The 23,013-nt window shown below is 46.6% G+C and overlaps 1 protein-coding gene across 1 annotated transcript in view; it reads left to right on the top strand.

Annotated features, from left to right (window-relative positions):
• LOC147729443 (fish-egg lectin-like) overlaps positions 1–13,086 on the top strand; it is a 174,011-nt gene extending 160,925 nt beyond the window's left edge. Inside the window, exon 4 of the mRNA XM_086959055.1 lies at positions 12,942–13,086. Coding sequence (XP_086815181.1) covers positions 12,942–13,086 — 145 coding nt within the window. The remainder of the gene's footprint in view (positions 1–12,941) is intronic.
• The last annotated feature ends 9,927 nt before the right edge of the window (positions 13,087–23,013 follow it).

Below are 23,013 nucleotides of genomic sequence, written 5' to 3'. Positions count from 1 at the left end.
CAAGTATCTCAGTCTGCAGGGACAGAAAGCAAAATGGAGTCTCTCTAGTTCTGGGCCTTGTAGGCCTGAGAAGGATGAAATAACACTTAGCTCTGTCAGAGTACATACACAAACCATACCAATATGTAATATAAAGTCAGGACTGCAGGATCCACCCTCTACTATAGGTAGGATGATGAAAGGACACATAATTATGTCAAAGCCAATAGGCAATAGATGGATTAGAGTCAAGAATAAGGGATCTATCATCATATTAAGCAGCTATCCTCTAGTTTATGCTTCTAGGTCTGGAAAAAGGCCTTAAAAGGACCAACACAAGGCAAGAATAGAGATTCAGGATGGTAGCAAGCTTAAAGTCACCATCACTTAGAAGTAGAGCCAAAAACCCCGTCTGAACAAGACACAACAGAGAGGAAGCTCAGCCTGGGTTCCAGAGCGCTGTGTGCGCCCAATGGATTTCTTGCCTCTCCACCCGTAGGTGGCCTGCATGCGGTGAGTGGATCTGACATGAGTGGCACACTCACCTCACCCACTTGCAAATCAAGCACAGCCTGTTACGAAAGGTGTGTTCCACAGCACAGGGAAGGCTACTGCGACCCGCTGGTAATGTTGGAGTACTGTGGGCCCATGATGAGTGAGAAAATGGCTGCACTAAGTTCAAGGCCGCCAACTGCGTAGAGCCCGCCCCTGCACCTCTGTGGTGATGAGGGTGGCGTCGGGGCGTAGAAAACTGTAGCATCTGCAGCGAGGCGGCACGCGCCTTTCCCCGCACTGCAAAGCCCGTACTCCCAGCCAGGTGACAACAGAGGTCATAAAACAGGCCGGAGCAACACCTGTGTGCTTGCTAGTGAATCAAACATGGCCCGTAGTATTGGGCAGATTGCATGGCCCCCAAGGTAAATAAGAAGCACCGCTCAACAGGAATACTGTGCAAGGCAGCCTTGACCAGGCCCGCCCAGCGTTGCACACGGCCACGCATCTCCATCTCCATTCCAGCGAGATCGCCAGCTTTAGCCAAGCCTGCCCGGCTGTGAGAACATTGCACTGCAGTGCCACCTAGTGGACATCCCGGGTACTGCGCCCATGTGAAGGGAGCACTTAGCAATGAAAAAGCCCAGAGCCTCAGAAGAGCTGCACTGGCCTGCAGAAAAGTGACAGAAACATCCCCACAGGCAATATTCTACATGACAAGCAATAAAGCACTGCATGTGTTAAAATAACTGCCCTTCAAAAAAAAGAAAAATCCAGCCCCATATGAAAAGCGTACACAACATGAAAGCCTCAGCTGCACTGGACAAAGACAAGGGGAACAGACTGGTAAACCCCTGAGAGACCCAACACGCACAAAGATACCTCAACCAAAAGAAGCATCAAGTAGCCAAACAAGGTCCAGCAAAATTAAGAAGAGCGACGGTGTCCTTGCCCCGAACAGCAGCAGGAACAGCACATGAGAGACAGCCAGGACGGAAGAAGAGTGCACCACATGCTCCAAAGAGCTGCCTATACCTTCCAAGGAGAAAGACTGTCACACCTCGCCAAAATCCCCAAGTAGCCCAAAGCGGTACCAGCATTAAGCAGACAAGAGCAACAAAGCCCAAGAAGCAAAATCCATCCCCACAGAACGCTGAGGACAGGCACAGAGCGTTCAACTCCCACTGGCTGTCCGATGCCACCTCAAGCAAGGGAAATTGAACTACCCTCCGTCAGTGGTGAATGACCACCACCACAAGAAAGAAGAGCATGCACACCGAGTGCCAGTAGAGGGTGCCCACACAGTGGACGGAGCCCGCAAAACCAGGAGTGCACAGGAAGACTCACCAGCGAATGTAACGGAACTGGCAGTTGCCCGGGAGATAGAGGCATCTCCACAAAGAAGCACTGCTGAACACAGGTAGGAGAGCATCCACGTCTCCACTGCCCTAGCGAAACCCCCGCAGTGGACCGAAGGAAACAGTGTCCTCCCTCGTACTGACTCCCGCCAGAGTCCACAGGGACCCAAGACAGGCAAGAGAGGAGTCACACACTGTATGTGGCAGGCTGCCACAGCAACAGGCACTCCGACAGCATGGCGACATGTGACCAGACGTCACAGCAGACAAGGAGCCTGTCATGCAAAGTGACCAGTCCGGACAAGCGCACCGGAAGAAAGGAAGAAGCAGCCGCCATGACAACGCAGACCCGAGTTGCAAGCACAACGCCGTCGAGCGAGGAGACTCACACCACCGCCAAATCCCTGAGGAGGGGATGGCGACCATGAAAGTCCCCAAGAGTAACAAGCAAGTCCTACCGACAGGTCAGGCCTGCAACAAGCCAGCAAATGAAAAAAAAAACTGCCACAAGAACGACGCAACCAGTGAGATGTCCAGTGGTGCCAACATGAGGTAGGTGGTAGGACGCCACATCCAAGTGAAAATCTGGTTGGAAGAAGGAGGAAAGAACAGTGGCATGATGCCACAGGGCAGACAACCACCACAGGCGCAATCTGTGTCCTGGCCCCAATCTTTGTGCAATCTCCCGCAGGCCCTCATCCTCTTAGATCTGTCTGACACGGTGGACCATTCCATCCTTCTCACCCGTGTCAGGGCGGCGGGCATAGAGGGCCTAGCCTTCGCATGGCTCGAGTCCTTCCTGAGCGACAAGGCTCAGGCGGTCCATCTAGCTGGTTTCACTGCTGCCTCCCGTAAGGTTGTGTGCGGGGTCCCCCAGGGTTCTTCACTCTCCCCTCTTTTGTTTAATTTATACATCTATCCCCTCATTTTTATGTTGCAGCAGCTTGAGGTCACGGTGTTTAATTACGCCGATGACCTCCAGCTAATTTTCAACCTTTCTCACTCCCCCTCATCCTTCCAGAATGTCCAATCTGTTATGTTGTTCATCCAGGATTGGATGAACTGCAACCACCTCAATCTCAACCCGGACAAGACGGAGTTAGTCTTGACCAGAGGTGGTTGCGGCCCCTGGTCCCCGTCTCACTGGCCCCTCTCACTTGGTGTCCCCCCACTCCCCGTCTCTAAAGTCAAAACTCTCGGTATCCTCCTTAATCCCTCACTTTCTGTCCACTCACAGGTTAGTTCAGTTGTCTCCTCTTGTTTTTTCTCCCTCAGAACAATTAGGAAGATTTCCCGTTTCTTTTCCCTTCCTGCCCTAAAGATCATAGTGATGGCAATGGTGCTCTCGCGCCTTGATTATGGCAACATTATCTATAATGGCGCGCCGGCCTATGCTATTCACTGCCTGCAACTAGTGCAGAACCAGGCTGCCCGCCTGATCCATGGCCTGCCTAAATTCCATTGTGCAACTCCTCTATTGCAGGCACTACACTGGCTGCCGGTGAAAGAGCGAGCCTTGTTCAAGCTTGGTTGCCTTACTTTCCAGGCCAAAATGGGCACCGCTCCGGAGTTCATTTGCTCTGCCATTAAGCCTTACACACCGGGTAGAGAGCTTCGCTCCACCCACATGGCACTTCTGACCACCCCTCGATTTAAAAAGAAAAAGGCTGGATGAACAAAATTTGCGGTTCTCGCTCCTGTGTTTTGGAACTCCCTCCCTGTCGAACTCCGCATGGCATCTTCTTACACAGAGTTTCGAAAAAGCCTTAAAACCCTGCTCTTCTCCCGAGCTTTCGCTGTCTAACTTCCTCTGCTCCTGCTATAACCTCACAATCTGTAAAGTGCCATGAAACCGCGTGGTATAAGCGCACTATACAAATGTTTTTAAATTCAAATTCAAATTCGTAGTTCGACCGTCCTCTCACCTGTCACCAGCTGCCTGGTATCAATAGCATCCCACCTCGCAGTGCACCTGCCTGCAGAAAATGGAGCAGTGCCACAATGTCCCACAAGTCCTCCTCACTCCCTAAGGTCACCCCTACAGAAGATCTTTGCCTGTCTGCCAACTGAAGAAAACAAACTTCCTGTTACGGCCTCCCAGGTGCATCATGACCAAGGAACATTGCACTACCCGAGTGAATCCACACACACCCTGAACAACCGGAGCTCATGGAGGCAAATCACCCAGGAACAGTCTGTACACCTCAGTTAACCTACAGCCTGCCAAAGTCAAGCACACCTGGCCATTGGAAGATCAGCCCTTGGCGACTACACAAGACTTGGCTGTGGCCTGGTTGGGAGTTCTGTAGCGACCCCTAATTGTGGCCTACAAGACTACCCGCACAGCCCATGTGGTCCCGTTGCAGTCCGGGAGACAAGGGCCTCGACGGAGTTCCTGTGTGTAGGGGGTCCATGTAGAAGAGATGTGTCGGCCACATCTCCACGCCAGGCGCAGGAAATACGTCCAGACTCCAAAGAGGCCAGTCAATGACACCACCCTTGTAAGGTACATGAGCGACTTGGCTTTGAATCCATTGGCAGTTCTGCAGCTACGCCTTTGAAGCGCGAAGCCCCGCACGGTCCCATGACAGCCAGCAAGGAAAGCCATCCCAGAGGCTCCAGTGGCAGAGGAGTCCAGGCAAGAGAGGCAAGTCAAAAGTCACTCAGCAGTCAGGAGTAAGGAGGGTCACTGAGCACGCCACCCTCACAGGAAGGCCTCACCCACAGAGATTGTCTACGAATCCAAAGTGGATTTAACCACAGCTCCAGATGCATTGATGCTGAACCTTTGTACATAGACTTCAACACAGCAAGACCAGGCCAGTGTAAAGAGCATAGCCTAAGCGACTGAAGGGATCCTGACCAAAGCTCCAGCGCTGCCTGGCTTACAGCCTGAAGAGACTCATTTGGTTTTATATGTTGTTTATTTGTTTTCTTATAGGATGGACTTTTTTTTTCATTAAAATTTCCGAGGGATGTAGTGTCCGGCTAGATACGTTCTAGTGTTTTACTCTGTTAAGCACAAACTAACACCCACCCATCACAGGCGTCACAAGTCAGGTGACCCTGTCAATAAAAGGGACTGGGCGCACGTGCCCTAGGTCAGTTACAGTACCCTACTCAGTGTGTCTGTGCAGTCATTAAGCTAGTATGTGGGCCTAGTGCCCAGGATACCACAACCCCAACCGCTGAGCGGTCCTGGTTCTCACTAGAAGAGCTGCGTGCACATCTCCCTTCCTGGGTCAGGTCGTCAACACTAGAAGTTTAAAGTTGTTGGCTCACCTGAAACTTTCTCCGTCTGCGTTCCTGGAAGGATGTCACCTCTGATAGCTCCGCACTGATGTAAGCGGCTCCATGAGGATGGGCCCTCCCGCCCTCATCACGTTGAGTCCGGCAAGGCATGTGTTGTAGGTCTGGAGCTCATGTTTCAGAATCAACCTCTTCTGGGATGCTGCAAGTTCTCTGTAATCTATGTGTACAGCACAGTTGCATGAATTACAGATATCAGGAAGCATTGTAGACCATGGGCTGCAGTTTCATGGGCGCACCATTATTGTGCTGCCATCTTTATAGGCACCAGGCAATGCCCCCATACTAAGAATTCTTATATCCTGACACTTTTCTTAGAGGGTGGTGCTGTCTGATGTAGCTATATACGTGACCTATACTGAATTATTTTCCCTGAATCTTCTCTTACAGAAACAATTCTTAGCAAGTGCCAGAACAGAACAAACGTTGTGTGGAGAGTCATACCCAGTAACTGATAGGGTTCATTAAAGTATAGACAGAATCAAAAAAGACTGTCCTACTCATGAACAAATAACACTGCAGGCAATATAAAGAAATTCAGAACTTCACAAGTTCTTAACTCATGATTCTTTCATCTACTTTTTCCTGTGGGTGAGCATATTTCCTCCTCATGCTATGAGCCACATTAAGACCCCTTACATGACTGATCTAGCTCTTCAAGACAATTTATACCTTCACCTCACTCGTCCAACCCCTCCACATGGTGTATACCTTCACATCCCTTTTCCAGCCACTCCATATGGTGTATACCTTCTTATCTCTGGTCAAGCCACTCCACATGGTATATACCTTCACATCACTGGTACAGCCCCTCCACATGGTGTATAATTTCACATCATTAGTCCAGTCCCTACACATGGTGTATACCTTCACATCACTGGTCCAGCCCCTTTACATGGTGTATACATTTATATCACAATTTAGCATCAATTGTAATTCGTATATATATTCAAGGTTGTCAACACAATGTATACATTCACACCACTGCTCGGCGTGTCTGAACTCCACATCAGACAATCAATCCAATATCTACCTTCAAATGTAATTCACAATGTGTTGGCTAGAGAAAATATCTGGAATTCTAAGATGGCCGCCGATTAAGATGACAAGGTGATGGTCTAGTTGATATGCTCCTCCACAGGTGTTGAGCTTAGGTGAAGCGCTAACTAATGCACACTCACTAAAGAAGTTTTCTGAGGTGAACGAACATTTGCTGAGCTCCGAGATATTTTCCTCGTTCCTGTAGCTGTGGCATTTTTCGACATTTCCTTTTACTGTGCATTTAAAGATAGCGCGAGAGGAAAGGATTTCTTAAAAGAAACCCAGCATTACCTGTCACAGGAAAATTGCACGTCCTTGCAATTTCCTTCTTCAGTCTACCTTCTGGTAGAATCTTCAACAAGAGACCTCCATGGGCAGCGGTTCCTGAGGATTAGAAGATAAACAGAGATAAGTTCATTAATGCTTCATTCAATCTAAAGGCAATGATAATTTGAACTCTAAAAATTAATCAAGGAAATTAAGAAAGAAAAGACAATCCAGGAAGAGTGTTTACCTGAGAATAGCGACCTTTTGGACACCTAAAGGAAAAGAAAGAACCGGACATAGTTATTCAAAATATACAGGTTAGGAATACAATTCATAGGTTAGGTAATATGTAGGTAATTAGAATAAATTAGTTTGCGAGCATAATTTAGTATAGGTTAATTATGTATTTAGGATATTAGTCAGACATTCATAATTCAAGTAGCTAGGAATTTAGGTTCAAGAGGATTTTGTTTACAGATCCCTTAAAAGAAGAATGTCGGTTGATTAAAAGTCTACTAAGTAAAAACTAGATTGTAAGAGGTAAATTTATAAGACAATTTAAAAAGAAAATTAAATTGGAATACCAAAGTAATCTTTATTTTGTTGAAACAGCTCATAATACTCAGAAGTGAAAAAAGACAAGAGAGCAAATAATAAGAAAAGAGGAGAAGCAAGTTCTCTGGAACATAAGGTATAATAGATAAGATATAGAGATAGAGTATATAGTGGGTTAGGAAATGTGTTAATGTATGTTCTTTGATATCACAGAAGGCTTCTCCGAAGTTTATGTCTGCGGAACAGACTGAGCAAGAGAACAGTTCTAAAGCGGTCTCCTCTGGTCTTTCTTATTTTATCCACTCCCCCTTCCCCCTGGGGGTACCTGAGGGTCATGTTTTTTAACGGACTCTGAGGCATCCTTCGGAGGGAGTTGGGATGTTAGCGACTCTGTTCCTGTGCATGTCTTGGCGGTAAGAGTTTCACTTCAGATCCCTGACACTGGGTCTTCAGCATTATGTATATCTTCACTTGACTAATCCAGCCCTTGAGCATACATTTATATCACAGATCTAGGTTTTGAACACCACGTATGACATCAAATAATGGGTTATGTTATTCAGTCCAATCAATACCTTCAGAACACTGGTCCATCCCTTCAACTGGATGTATATCTTTACAATTACTTTTTGTTTAGTTCCTATAAAACCTATTTAAGATATGCAAGTTTAGACAACATATGCTGTAGGATTGGTGCCAGAGTGATTCTAAGCGCCCATACCGAGTATGTTAGCCTGCATACCAGCTAGCTCACAGAAACTCCTCTTACCAAGGAGAGAATAGTTCTTGGCAACTATCGAACATGACAACCCTGATCTCTCAGGAGTGTGGAAACAGTGCGCTCAGTCACTCGTGCTGACTTTGTCTCAGAGAGTTACACAGAATAAATGGTATGGATGTTTTTCAAAAAGCCTTTATTGATCAGTTGTTATTCTAGTGTAAAAGAGGTGTGCTGAAATAACCATAAGAAAGTAACAGATATAAATGATTAGAAGCACTAGGAAAGTAAAAGGATGGTAGACTTTTACCATTATGCTGAAATCATAGGCAGGTATTTATAATACATGACAACAAAATGCGTACTCCTACAATGCAACCCAACTAGATGTACCTAGGTGTACCTAGCATATGTGTAGGTGTTTAGCAAGAATCCATCTAGGATAAAGTCAGCCCCATTACCTGAAGTGAGAGACTGTGTGACCCCGTCTTGGTCTCGAGCTGGATACCCCGCAAGGGATGTCAGACCACTGCGAGCTGGAGTGTTTGCCTTCATGAACCTCAGCATATCGTGTCAGTGTGTCGCATGGAAGTCCTGATCTCCTCTATTTCAGTGAGATGCGATGTATATATATCAACAGGTCTCCTCAGCAGTTCTACCGTCCTGTGCCAGTGTTGGATATAGGATGAAGTCATGAATGAACTTTATACATAGTTATTATGCAGGAGATAGTAATCCTGCTGAGTTTCCAAGAATCTTAATGCATAATATATGAGGCTTTTACTAAGGAAAAACCAACCTTCTGCGTGCAGTGCAGACCCGGGTCTAGTGGCTCAGTTGACTAATGCGTCTACTGCAGGGGCCTGTGTTCGACTTCAAAGTCAGAGGTTCAAATCCCGGCGGGTCAACTCAGACTTTCATCCATCTGAGGTCGGTAAAATGAGTACCATTGAGTTGGGTAACAGCAAACGTCTGTTATTCAGTGCCAAGATACTCGTAGTGATGAACGTGTACTTTACAAATACACATGTTATAATATGTTATTTAAGTAAAAACTCAGTCCCCAAAAACCATTATGCATGTAGTGTAAGGGAGAATGTACATGAAATAAAAGGTTGTTACCTGAGCCTATATTAGGCCATCTATATAAAATATAACCTGATTGTCAGCAGAATGTATACATTCATATTTCTGTGACATCACTTAAACATGGTTTATACCTTCACATCACTGGGAGAGCCCTTTAACAGGACGCATACCATCACATCACTGGGACAGACCTTCAACACAATGTATAATTTCACACCATTAGTCCAGCCCTGCAATCGGAGGTATGCCTTTATCTCACTGGTCCAGCTTGTCAGCACAATGTATAGCTTCAACTCAGTGGGACAGCTCGTCAACACGATGTATACCTTCAAATTATTGGTCCAACCCCTCCACATGGGTTGAAGCTTTACATGACTGGTCCAGTCCTTCCACATGGTGTATACCTTTCCATCAGTGGTCCAGCCCGTCCACATGATATATATATTTACATCACTGGTCCAGCCCTTCAGAACTATTTATACATTTACATCACTGGTCTAGCACTGCAAAAGAATGCAGACCTCACATCATAACTGCAGCCCCTCCACATGGTGTATACCTTCAAATCAGTGGCCCAGACCCTCAGCACTATCAATACATTCTCATTCACATCACTGGTCATGCAACAGGATGCATAACTTCACATTACTAGTCTAGCTTCTCCACACGGTGCATACCTTCATATCACTAGTAGAGCCCCTCCACATAGAGTAGCGGTTACCAATAACTCTGGGCGGAGAACTCCCCGCCGCTCACGAAGGTTGCATCATTTTATGCATTTGGTTTTACGTTGAGCTCACAGAGTTCCGAAAAATTATGCTCCACATAGCAGAGCAGATTTTTTTCCGTCGCCTGCGTTCCCCATCATCAAGTTAGCGAGTGCGAGCAAGGAAAATCTAGCTGCGGGCGAGATTTCTCATAGTACGAGATAAGTAACAGCAAGTTGGTGAGCATGTGCATCTAAAATCAACCTCCTGGCAAGATTTCTCAAGGGCAGTCTGATTTCTGATTGCGAGTGGTCATGTATGCTTGCGACCCTCGTGTTGAGAAACTTCCTGTTCCTATTGAGAAAGCTGCTGCTCGAGGAAAAATGCACTTGAGTGGCAGAAAGAAAGCAGTGCCCGCTGCGGTGTCAATTATGCCATCCGCGATAATTGCACTGTGCGGACAAGCACCTGGTACTGAAAATCACTGCAAATGGCATTTATCTCAAGAAACTGATTTACTTGCAGAGGTCTGTGCGGCAAAGTTTTTTTGCACAAGCAAGGAATATCCACCTCCCGGCAAGATTTTTCCTCATTTACGTTTGTTAATATCAAGTTGGCGAGCTCGAGCAGGGAAAATGAACCTCCTGGTTCTCAGCGCAGGCAATCAGATTTCTCTTTGTTAGCCGTCACGTATGCTCTGACCCTTGCTTTGAAAAACTGCCCGTTCTAATTGAGAAAGCTGCTGCTCGAGTAAAAATGTACTTGAGCGGCAGAAAGGAAGCAGCACCCGCTTGTGCTGTGCATGATGCAGTTTGCGATGACTGGACAATGTGGACAAGCACCTGGCACTGAACATCATTGCGAACAGAATTTATCTAAAATAACACCACCACTTGCGGAGCTCCACATAGCGCAGCAGAGTTTTTTTGTACTTCGCAGAGTCCCGCGTAGAGGAACTCAGTAATCCGTGCCCAAGCTTAATTACCACCCTGTTTGATATGCCTCCATATACACACTGTTTTAACACCATGGTGGAATTATTCCTGCAGTTTACTAATTTGGTGCTCGTAACCACTTTCATCTGCTTCTGTTGACTGATTATCGCAGCATGTGTATTTTATACAAGAATAACACCGGTTCAATAAAAATATTAAAAACGTCCCATTGTGTATTCAGATTATTTCTTTGAGAACAAGAGTGCAAAAAAGTGTTTTCTAGATCTTTTTTCACAAACCCTGAGGGGTCAGGGTTGTCATGTTCAGTGCTTGCAGGTATTCCACATCCCATAGAGGTTTGATATGGAAGTATTGCTAGATTCCGGTGTACTCCTACCACACTGGTGTCACTGAGATTTATTGCAGTGCAGGTGATGGGGACCTACTTTGTGAAGTCACCTATGGCGCTGTAAGTGACACTCCAGGTGATGCTGTGTGATGTTATGTTGGAGATATTTGAGAAAATGCACATTCAACAAAAGGTTTCTTGGCACCAGCCAAAAAGAGGTTGATCTTACAATTGCACAGACTGCCAGAGTGGTACTGATAATCACCAAAGTGTGAGACTGTATGAGACTGTTAATAACGTGCGAGTCTCACTTGGGTTGACATGCAAAGGTTTACGGGAAGAGCCAGGCTACTAAGGATCTTCTGAAAGGCAGCGAATAAATGGTGTGCAGACCAAAATGGTACTTCCTTCTAATATAGATGTGACAATTCTTGGATAGACAAGAGGAGTGTAGAAGAGGCTCTTAGAGTGTGGGATGGAGAGCATCTTATAACGTTCTTGGAAATGAATGAAAGACCAAGGCTATTTAGAGCTCTGAAGACAAACAGAGTGCCTTAAATTGCACCCTAAATCCAACAGATAGTTAATAGTGATGTTTAAGTGAATCGGGGGCATGGACTGTTTTGGGGTGTTCTGTGCAAGGCGTGCAGCTTCATTCTTGAAAACCTGTAGCCTAGGCACCACTGTAGCAAGGCGACGCGGGTGCAGTGACTTGGTATAATGGAGTTTTCAGATAATGAAGGCTACAGTACCATATTGAGCGCCTCAAGCCTTTAGAAAGGTGCTCATATTCTAATGTGTCTCAATAGAAATATGCAGCTGAAAGCCATGAGGTTTTATTGCCTGTGCCTCTGTCTTTCTAAGTGGAGTAGATTGATTTTGTGAGTGTAAGTTCATCATTAAACCCAGGTGCCGATTACGCCTTTTCCTATCTCATTTCTTAGTCGAAGGCACCAGTTGGAAAAGTGCATCACTAAGCAAATATGAAGCTGCAAGTTGTAGCCTAATCAAGGAATGATCAGATCTTGTACAGGAAAAAGACCCTGTCCCTTTAATATTACACTTCCATATTGTATCCAAAATGTTATCTGAGTCACGACTCGGAGTATGGATCAGTTTGGTGAAATGTCGGGACTAGAGTAGCTCCAGAAATTCATTATCCTCGACTCCCACCTTAAGAATTTCTGCCTGGTAATTAAAATCCTCAATTAAGATCAGGTGAGTGTGGCTAAGCAAGAGAGACTAGAGAAGTTCAATGCCAGGGCACCCCAAAATCATTTCCAGTGATCAGTCATGGACCTTGCTGTAAAATAGGTGGAGTCTTTGCCAATGTCTGCTAATGTGTCCCACATGATGTCATAAGTGATGCTGCTTATGAGCTCACCAATGGTGTTCTGATCAGTGTCTTCTGTTATAACAGACAGGGTCCTTTGTTATGCTGGTAGACATCCCATTGTGCTGCACATTGCCTGTGCATTGACCTGACCTGTTGGGCTTTGACAGAATTGCATGGCTTCATTTCACCAGGAGTTCTTGCTAATAATTCCACAATTGTTTTAAGTGTTATATAGATAAGCCTTGCCTTTTACCCTAAAAGACTGCAGTGCACATTGTGTAAGTCTGTCAGTCTTCCCGTGTACCTGCCATGTGTCCATGTGTACCTGCTCTGTCACTCAGATGTTTGCTGATGAAGTGGACTCTTTGATGTCTACACATTGATTCTCATACTGAAAGGATATACATTGCAGTAATGTCTGACGCCACAGATCTCTACAACTTGTTCACCATGACCTCAGACAGCAGAGCACACCACACCCCAATGGATTGTAACAATGGGCACAAGAACACCCACTCAGCATCACTTTCATTTTCTGAGAATTGTTAATTTGGTGGGTAATACTGCTTTAAACTCTTTGCATAGAACATTGAGTACAATGTTTTTTGATCAGTCCTTGCTGAGTCTGGGTCTTCATTGCACAGTATCCTTCTGCCAGTATGTGGCTTGTCAATTGTCTGTTGGCAGGGTGGAGAAGCCTCTTGTGGGGTGGATGAGGGCTTCAGAGTCCTAAAGGTGCATCTACTGTAAATGTTGATTCTGTGGCAGCAGATCTCTACAATAAGCATCTTCTGACCTGTTTTTAGGGCTGGAATAAGCGATGATAACCCTATTGGAACAGACTGGGAAGAGCTGAACTTCAAGTCATTCAAGATCAAACACGTGTCAGAAGATATGGACCGGCTCTGGCTGGTCCTCTTTGATCAGAAGGTCTACACATGCACTCTCTAAATCGAAAGCGAGTGAAGAGGTCCCAGCATCTGCATCCACCATCAGCAAGATTCACACTGCCCTCGACATGTCCACCTCTCTCTTGCTCCAGGTCATGTGTCTCTCTCATGGGTCCTCTTTCACTACTGCCTCTCTCTCTCTCTTCCAACCTCCATTACCCCCCTCATTTTTATCATATTTTTACACTGTTTCTTCTCCCGCTGCATGTTCTTGACCCAATTAATCATCTGATGTTGTGTTACTAAATTCCGCAATAAAAATCTCAAACATTGCAAAAATAAAAATCAGCATTAAAGTTTATTGCAGAAGGACTCCTTACTAATGAACCTGTGTGTCTTAAGATCTTCCACGTTTGACGGTTGTTCTTTAATCTGACTTCCGCTGTGCACGAGGGTAGAAGCAGTTTACAAATTCTCCAGTGGCTCTTCACAAGATCAGAGAATCCATTGAAGGTGGGTGAAGTCTTGTGAGCCCTTTATACAGAACTACAAGAAATGGTCTAGAAATGGTCAAGCCGGTCCTGGTGACCTATGGAAATAGCGGTCCCACATCCCAAAATCTTTTCAATGAAATCTTTGCTGGAGAAAATATAGCTGTCAACTATGATGCACACTTGATATCTTTAGTGATGTAGGAAGGAGACAGTAGCATAATAAAAGCCCCCGCAGCCCCTGCGGGGCGTGGGTCCCATGAGCGATAGGTGGTCCCATATGGTACTGTGCATAGGCGTCCTGAGAGCTCCGAACTGTGTCCTTGGCGAGGGGTGCCCAACATGCACTTTGCAGGAGGGTCCCATCCAGATTTGTTAAGCTACTGGAAGGAGGCTACTGCTTTTCTGCAAAACTGCATTAAAAAAAATTCATTGGAGCTATTTTCCTTCTTTTGAGGAAGCCGAGGATTGATCCTATTAATGAATGAACTCACAGGCATAAATCCGCGGGCACAAAGAAGTGCCAACTAAAGGGCCTGCTAGAATTGTAAGCATGGTCAAGACTGGAATACCATTGTGCCCCGTTGGCATTTCCCTGGTATGTTCCATGCCCAGTGCTGCTATAGGAATCAGGATGGGTTACCATGACCCACCATGTCCCTGGGGCCCCATTATAGTCACTGCCCTCTGGAAGCTGAATTTGGTTTGACCATTTGTTTCCAGGATTGATTTTTGGTTTTAATCGGACCCTGAGCAGAGTCGCCTAAAATGAATTTCAGGAAAGTTCCAGTATAGCAGAAATGTCCCTTTTTTACCTCCCAGGATACAACAATTTGTGTAACTCTCACAATGATTCACTTAGCAGAATACCAACTTACTTATGGACACTTCATGTAATAAGACATGCCCCACTCCTTTTCTGTCTAACATAGGTTACATTTTAAAACGGATGTACATTTTTCTGGTCTCAGTCTACACTGTGGGCTCCTAATAGCAATTATTTTTAGTTAAAAGTAGCCTTCTGGACATGAGGACATATGTTTAATATTAGTGGAACACTGGCAGGCTTGAAGACATCAAACTTTAGAAAACGTAAACTCTTTTACTTTTTTTGTACCTCCAGCTTTCCTTTTTAAATAACTGCAGTTTTCATAACAATATCTTTGTTGTAAGGAGGATTTGCATTAATATTGCAGGAATTGTTTTGATCCAGTAGATGGGCAAATAGTTCACCTCATTAGCATAATGGCAAGAGCAGCCAACTTTAAAAATGGGGAAGCACTTTCCTGACCCAGCAAGGACGCTCAAACATCTTGTGATTCTGGGCAAATAAGTTAATCTCACCCTGCCTAAAATTATATATTTATATATAAAAAAATGTGTCCATCTTTAATGCAACTGGTGCTCATGTATAGGGCTCTGATACCTTCGGATCTAGTTCGAGTTATATGAAACTGCAACAACAAAAATATAGATATCTGTCCAGTCAATTATGTGTGACATTTATATAGACATTTTAATTAACTTTTGATCCGTTTGAGGTAGTTGCATTTTCTTTGTTGAAATACACAAAGTGTGTATCAGTGACAAGTGCAATAGGTCCACAATACTAACTGACTACTGAGTACTGACTGTGTAGAGGACAGAAAAAGAGAGGTAGTAAGATTGGGGGAAGAGGGTATTGAGGTGCGAGGATTTAATTAACCACTGTCTTGAACTCTAAATTAGGAACTTGAATTGAACTCAGTCATTGGCAGGTTACCACCGCTTCTGTCACTGGAAAGAGAAGGTGGAATGTGGTCATCACGATCTTGACTCTAAAATCACAGTGATACCAAAGGGGATGATGAACGGGGCGTTTGAGCAAATCAAACACTCACCTCCAGTCAACTGATCTGGGTTTAATCCATCACCATTCTTTAGCTCACTCCACCACCCCAGTTCAGACATGGCCATATGCAAATCAGTCTGACCCTGTGCCTCATGGGAACAGTCCAGCCCGAACTGCCCAGTCATGTCTTCCCTGGACCGGAAACAAGCATCCTGGGACCATTTTGGGGTTCATAACCCTCATCAGCCAGGCGATCTTGAATCCAGTGGCAAAGTGAGCAAGGAACACACTTCTGGGTATACCCTGCCAACTTAAGGCAAACACAGCGATACCAAAGGGTATGTTGGATTGAGCGTTTGAGCAAATCAAACACTCACCCCCAGTCAACTGATCTGGGTTTAATCCATCACCATCATTTAGCTCACTCTACCACCCCAGTTTAGACATGGCCATATGCAATCAGTCTAACCCTGTGCCTCATGGGAACAGTCCAGCCCAAATTGTCAAGCCATGTCTACCCTGGACAGGAAACAAGCACCCTGGGACCGGTTTCTTGTTCATAACCCTCGTCAACCAGGCTATCTTGATTTCAGTGGCAAAGTGAGCAAGGGACCCACGTCTGTGCATACCCTGCCAACTTAGGGCGAACAAATCAATACCAAAGGGGAAGATGGACAGAGCGTTTGAGCAAATCAAACACTCACCCCCCAGTCAACTGATCTGGGTTTAATCCATCACCATTCCTTAGCTCACTCCACCACCCCAGTTCAATGGATGTAGGCCCAGACCTCTGTATTGGGGTGAATGTGTGATATTGTTTTGCCTTCTGTCCATCAACTGCTGTTTTTGCTTTTGTCACCCCTATTGGGACGGGTATGCTCAGACTTGAGTCCCATGCTCTCCACGCCACTGGGGTCAAGCTATCCTGGCTGATGATGACTGATAAATGCAAAAACAACAGTTGATGGACAGAATGCAGAACAATGTCCAACATTCACCCCAGTACAGAGATCTGGGCCTAAATCCATTGTTTTTTTGCACGGCACACCTTCCCAGTTCAGACATGGCCATATGCAAATCAACCTTGATCCTGTTCCTCGTGGGAACAGTCCAGCCCAAACTGCCAAGCCATGTCTTCCCTGGACCGGAATCAAGCATCCTAGGACCGGTTTCTGGCTATCAGCCGTCATCAGCCAGGATAACTCGACTCCAGTGGTGTGGAGAGCACAGGACTCACGTCTGAGCATACCCGTCCCACTCGGGGTGACAAATGCAAAAACAACAGTTGATGGACAGAATGCAGAACAATGTCATACATTCACCCCAGTACAGAGTTCAAGGCCTAAATCCATCGTTTTTTTGCACTCCACACCACCCCAGTTCAGACATGGTCATATGCAAATCAGCCTGGACCCTCTGCCTTGTGGGAACAGTCCAGCCCGAACTGCCAAGCCACGTCTTCCCTGGACCGGAATCAAGCATCCTAGGACCGGTGTCTGGCTTTCAGCCGTCATCAGCCAGGATAGCTTGACTCCAGTGGTGTGGACAGAATGCAGAACAATGTCATACATTCACAGTACAGAGATATGGGCCTAAATCCATCATTTTTTTGCACTCCACACCACCCCAGTTCAGACATGGCCATATCTAAAGCTTTTTTCCGGTCCAGGGAAGGCATGGCTTGGCAGTTTGGGCTGGACTGTTCCCCTGAGGCACAAGGTCAGACTGATTTGAATATTGCCATGTCTGAACTGGGGTGGCAGAGTTGGCTAAAGAACAGTGATGTATTAAACCCAGATTATTTTACTGGGTGTGAGTGTTTGATTGGTTCAGATGCTCCGTCCATTACCACCCCCTTTTGTACCGATGATGACTGATAGCCGGTCCTATGATGCTTGATTCCGGTCCAGGGAAGAAATTTTACTGCATCCTATTATTTTATTTTCACAGCAAGAACTTTAGGAGTCCAATCAGCAGAGAACACTATCAGTGACTCCTTCTTTTTGTTATTCTAGCTAAATCAAGTTCTCGCTGCACTGTGAGAAGCGGTCGCTCCCTGCTCGCCCCGCATTGCTGCTCACACTGCCGGCCTGATTACTGACTGCCTCTGGTATCGTAGCACTCTCCCCATTGCCTGCTTTGTGCCTAGATACTGTAGCGCTTTGTACTGTATTCCGAGATCGCTTTGCACAACTTGCATGTTTAGGGTGTGTCTGCTTTTGGGAACGTGGGAACGCAACTTATTTAATTTGGCCTGATTGCACCAAGACATTAGCACATTCCACCTCTGTGCCCCAATCTCGGCCAGTTTCACTCGGGGTATCGTTGCCATTTTGTTTGTTGTGCCTGCAGCCAGCCTCCCAACCCCGCCCCCGCCTCCCAGATTGATCCTCCCTCGCCCCCGCCCCCTCCACCATCCATATATGACAGAGGCTTTCCCGCGCAGCGTTAACGCGCAGCGTTCGTGCCCCATGCGCGCTGAAGGTGCGCCAATGGTAAGCCCGTCTACGCCCGTCCGTGCCTGGACCGCGCCCAGCGCCAGACCCCCTGGCCCCCGTCCCACCCACCCCACCCGCATTACATACGACGCCTCCACCCTCTTAGCCATAAACCCCGGTCGACTCCCCAACTGTGCCCAAGCCGCTCCTGGACACACCCATGGACCCTTCACATGCAACTCCTGCAAGTATGACGGCACCAAGACCAACTCCTCATCCACTAACACCAAACAGAGATCTGACACCAACCACCTAAAATGCATCCTGCTCAACACACGCTCGGTCCACAGACACACCATCGACCTTTGGAATCCACTGGACACCTTCTCTCCGGACATCGCCTTCCTAACAGAAACTTGGATGAACGCCTCCTCAGCCCCAGACATCACCATTGCCATCCCGGAAGGCTACAAGATCATCCGAAAAGACCGCACCTACCAAACAGGAGGAGGCATCGCTATCGTCCATAAGAAATCCATCCGCATCTCAACCAGCTCAGACGTGAACCTCGCTAGCGCCAAACACCTTCACTTCCAGATCCACACCGACCCCAAGACCACACTCAGAGGCACCCTCCTCTACAGGCCACCAGGACCCCGTGCACAATTCAATGAAGACATCACTGACTTTATCACCCCACACGCCCTCCCCTCCGAGGACTACATTCTATTGGGAGACATCAATTTCCACCTGGAAAAGAGCAACAACAGAAACGCCACCACCCTTCTGGACAATCTCGCCAACCTCGGACTCAAATAACTTGTTAATACCCCCACTTACTACGCAGGTCACACACTCAACCCTATATTCACCTCCAGCAAACATATCTCCTTCAGTCACACCACAGTTCTCCATTGGACGGACCATAGCTGCGTTCACATTGTCTACAAAAAGACCACAACCCACAACCATCCTCAACCTACTCTGCGAAGAAACTGGAACAAAATCACTTTCGACCAGATCTCCTCATCGCTTCTTCAAAACCCCCCTGCCCACTCTTCGAACCCCAACCAAGCAGCCATTAACTCATTCAATGGCTAACCAACAGCGCCGACAACCTAGCACCTCTGAAAAAACGTCAAATCAAACTAGGCAGCAAAAACGCCCCCTGGTTCAACGATGATCTTAAGAGATCCAAGAAACTCTGTCGCTCCCTTGAGAAGGACTGAAAAAAAGACCCAAACACTAGGACCAGGGACGCTTTTAAAAACGCCACCCGCATACACCACCAACTGATCCGGACTGCCGAAAAAGCCGCATTCAAAGACCGACTAGACAACAACGCCCACAACAGCAAGGAATTATTCAACATCATCAAAGAGTTTACCAACCCTACGGCCAACTCCAACGACATCACTCCCTCTCAAACCCTTTGCGACTCCCTAGCTTTGTTCTTCCACGACAAAATTGCAGACATCCACAACAGCTTCGACAACCAACCCGGAGACCAACCCACCCAACCTTCTGCCGTACCTTCACCCCCCTTGAACATCCTTAATGACTGGAACCCAATCTCCACTGAGGACACCATCCGCCTGATGAACTCCATCCACTCAGGATCCCCAACGGACCCATGCCCTCACCACATCTTTAACAAAGCAGACTCCATCATAGCACCACACCTCCGAGACGTCATCAACTGCTCCCTCAACTCCGCCACCTTCCCGGAAAGCTGGAACCACGCCGAAGTCAGCGCCCTCCTGAAGAAACCCACAGCTGACCCCACCGAACTCAAAAACTACCGCCCCATCTCGCTCCTCCCATTCCCGGCCAAAGTCATCGAGAAAGCTGTCAACAACCAGCTCGCCGCCTTCCTCGAAACCAACAAATCCCTTGACTCCTCACAGTCCGGCTTCCGAGCCAAACACAGCACTGAGACCGCACTCATCGCAGCAACAAACGACATTCGAACTCTACTGGACAATGGAGACACAGTCACCCTCATCCTCCTCGACCTCTCCGCAGCCTTCGACACAGTCTGTCATAGCACCCTGTTACAACGCCTCAACAACATCGGAATCCAAGGAAAAGCACTGGAATGGATCACCTCTTTCCTTGCCGGATGAACTCAGAGAGTCCGCCTCCCACCATTCAAGTCAGAGGCCACTGAAATCATTTGCGGCGTGCGACAAGGATCTTCACTCAGCCCCACCCTCTAGATTCAACGTATACATGAGCCCCCTCACGGCAATCGCACGCCAACACAACCTCAACATCATCTCCTACGCTGATAACACTCAACTGATTCTCTCACTCACCAAAGACCCTAACAACGCCAAAACCAACCTACATGAAGGAATGAAAGAAGTAGCCAAGTGGATGAAGCACAGCCGTCTGAAACTGAATTCAGACAAAACAGAAGTCCTTATCTTAGGTACCTCCCCCTCTGCCTGGTACGTCTCCTGGTGGCCAGAGGCCCTTGGAAAAGCACCCATCCCGACGGACCATGCACGGAACCTTGGCGTCATCCTGGACTCCTCACTCTCGATGACCAGACAAGTCAACGCCGTTTCATCATCTTGCTTCAACATTCTTCGCATGCTCAAAAAACATTTCGCTGGATCCCCACCGAAACTAGAAAATCGGTCACCCACGCACTGGTTACAAGCCGCCTGGACTACGGAAACACCCTACACACATCCAGAACGCATCAGCCTGACTCATACTAAACATCCCGCGTAAAGACCACATTTCTGGTCGCCTGAAAAAACTCCACAGGCTCCCCGTCAATGAGATGATAACATTCCGCCTCCTAACCCACGCACACAAAGCACTTTACGAACTTGGACCTGGATGCCTCAACACACGACTTTCTTTCTACACCCCCTCCCACCAGCTACGCTCTTCCAACCAAGCCCTCACTGCTGTACCTCGCATCAACAAAACCACCATGGGAGGAAGATCCTTCTCCTACCTGGCGGCTAAAACCTGGAACTCACTTCCCATTCACCTTCGCCTCACTCAGAACCACCTAGCATTCAGAAAGCAACTTAAAACCTGGATATTTGACATGTAATTCCCCACCCTTCTTCAAGCGCCTTGAGACCCTCTGGGTATGTAGAGCGCTATATAAATTAATTGAATTGAATTGAATTGTCATTGTACATTCTCACCAGAAAAATCTTAATTTCATTATTATGGATCAATCAATCAATCAATCAGTGGGATTGTAAGTGCACAACTCACCCGCGAAGGTCTCAAGGTGCTGAAGGGGGGGTGTGGGGGGGTCAGCAGATCTGTTTTTGCTGAAGAACCCGGTCTTGAGGCTCTTTCTGAAGGTGTTCAGGAAGGGGACACATCCGATGTCTACCGGTAGCTCATTCCAGGTCTAGGCTGCGATGTGAGAGAAGGATCGTCTGCCGGCTCTGAGGATGCGCAAGGTCTCGGCTAGTGCAATGTTGGAGGATTGGAGGTTTCTTTTGGGTACATAGAAATTAAGTGTGTGTTGAAAATCCGTTCCGCTCGTGGAAATTAGCAAATTATTGGCAATCTCGCAACCCGTGAATCACGCAAAATTGTCAAAAAGATTCTCAATTTGCAAGCTGGCAGATTTTTTTGCTTGGTCGCGCTTCAAAAATACAATCTCGCACGAGCGGCGTTGACTTACTGTGATTCTAAGTTCGCCGAGTTGTTTTTCCTCCCAGTTTGCGTGCGCTGCGCCACTTTGGATCTGGCTGCGTGATCGCGCAAGACTTTTCGAACTCGAGTACGTCATAGCGGCCCGCCATCTTGCACTGCGATTTAAGAACGTGACTATGTCATAAGGGCCTGCGATTACGCATTACGGGAGTAAACAATTGCAAACACGTAGATGCGACGCGCAGCTGACTTCCGGCAGGAGATTTGAACAGCTCGCTTTCCCGAACTTGCAAAAATTGCAATTCTGCACAAGAAATCTACCGCAGGCATCATAAACCTTCTGAAAATGATGATTTGGATCAGAGTAACTCAGATTGACATTTGGCTGCACTTTTTTTTGTGAAAGAAGTCCATTTTTGGGGGGGTTGGAGGAAGGAAGTTCCCCAGAGTCTCCAACTTCCTCGTCCTGTCCAGCAGTCTCCTCCCAGTGCTTTGGCCATGTCCTGGTCACTTTTCATTTGGATCTGGAGCTGGAAGGATTACTTTTTGTTGCTGCTGCTGGAAATTTGTATTTGAGGACTTTTTGGACTTTGGAGTTTGGATCACTTTTGGACTTGAGATTTTACAAGTAAGTTGGTGTTGTTTGTTTGGGGCATTGCAGTTGCTGCAACTACAATTTTTAAACTTTTTTCACAACTTAAAAAAATAAATATCGTGGGTAGGCACAGTATCCAGTAGGCCCATGGTTAGTCATGGGTGCATGATACAACTGTTTCTGTGAGTTTTGTTGAATTTAAATATCATTTATGTCATGGAATTGAATATATATATATATGTTGAATTTTTTTTTATTTTGGGGTGCGTGTAAAGCCACACTAGCCAGTAGGCCCAGGGGTAGTCAGGGGCAGTCAGTGGTGCATGGACTAAGTCTTTCTGTGGGGTGTCTTGAATTTAAATATCATTTAGGGAATGGATGGCTTTGGGTTGTGGTGATTTTTGTGTGTTTTTTGCTTTTTTGGGTTGTTGTGGGGGCCTGGCCATGTGGGTGGGGGCCTGGCCATGTGGGTGGGGGCCATTTTGAGGCCTGGTCCAGGCAGGCCCTGGCCATGTGGGTGGAGATCAAGGGGCCATTTTGAAGCCAGGCAGTGTGCTTTGTGCCATTGGACTGCACCCACTCTGCCTCCTTTCATTTATTACGCCCAGGGGCACTTAGTGGTGCATGAGACAACTCTATCTGTGTAGTCTTTCTTCTATTAATGTAAACATCCATTTTTGATTAGAAATAATTGCAATTTTTAATTTTTCCCTTCCATTTTTGGGTGTGTTGTAATAGTAATAATAAATGCAGATTTGCAAATTTAATTTTAAGCACAACATATGCAACATTTATTTAACTGATGTCCCTCTGGCTTCTTTTGCTTTTAGGTGCACAAAGAGAACCACAAATCATCCTCATCGTTCATCATCAGTGCCAGGAAGAAATCCTGCTGTGGTGTGTGCAGCACAACGTCAACTGAGGCCTGCTGTTCTGACATCTGAAGAAGATGGGCCCAAATAAAGGTGGCCATAGCTCTTCCACCAAGAAAGTT

The sequence above is a fragment of the Lissotriton vulgaris genome, chromosome 2_1 (assembly GCF_964263255.1).
Source record: "Lissotriton vulgaris chromosome 2_1, aLisVul1.2, whole genome shotgun sequence".
Classification (NCBI taxonomy): Eukaryota; Metazoa; Chordata; class Amphibia; order Caudata; family Salamandridae; genus Lissotriton; species Lissotriton vulgaris.
This window is presented reverse-complemented; position numbering and strand designations above follow the sequence as displayed.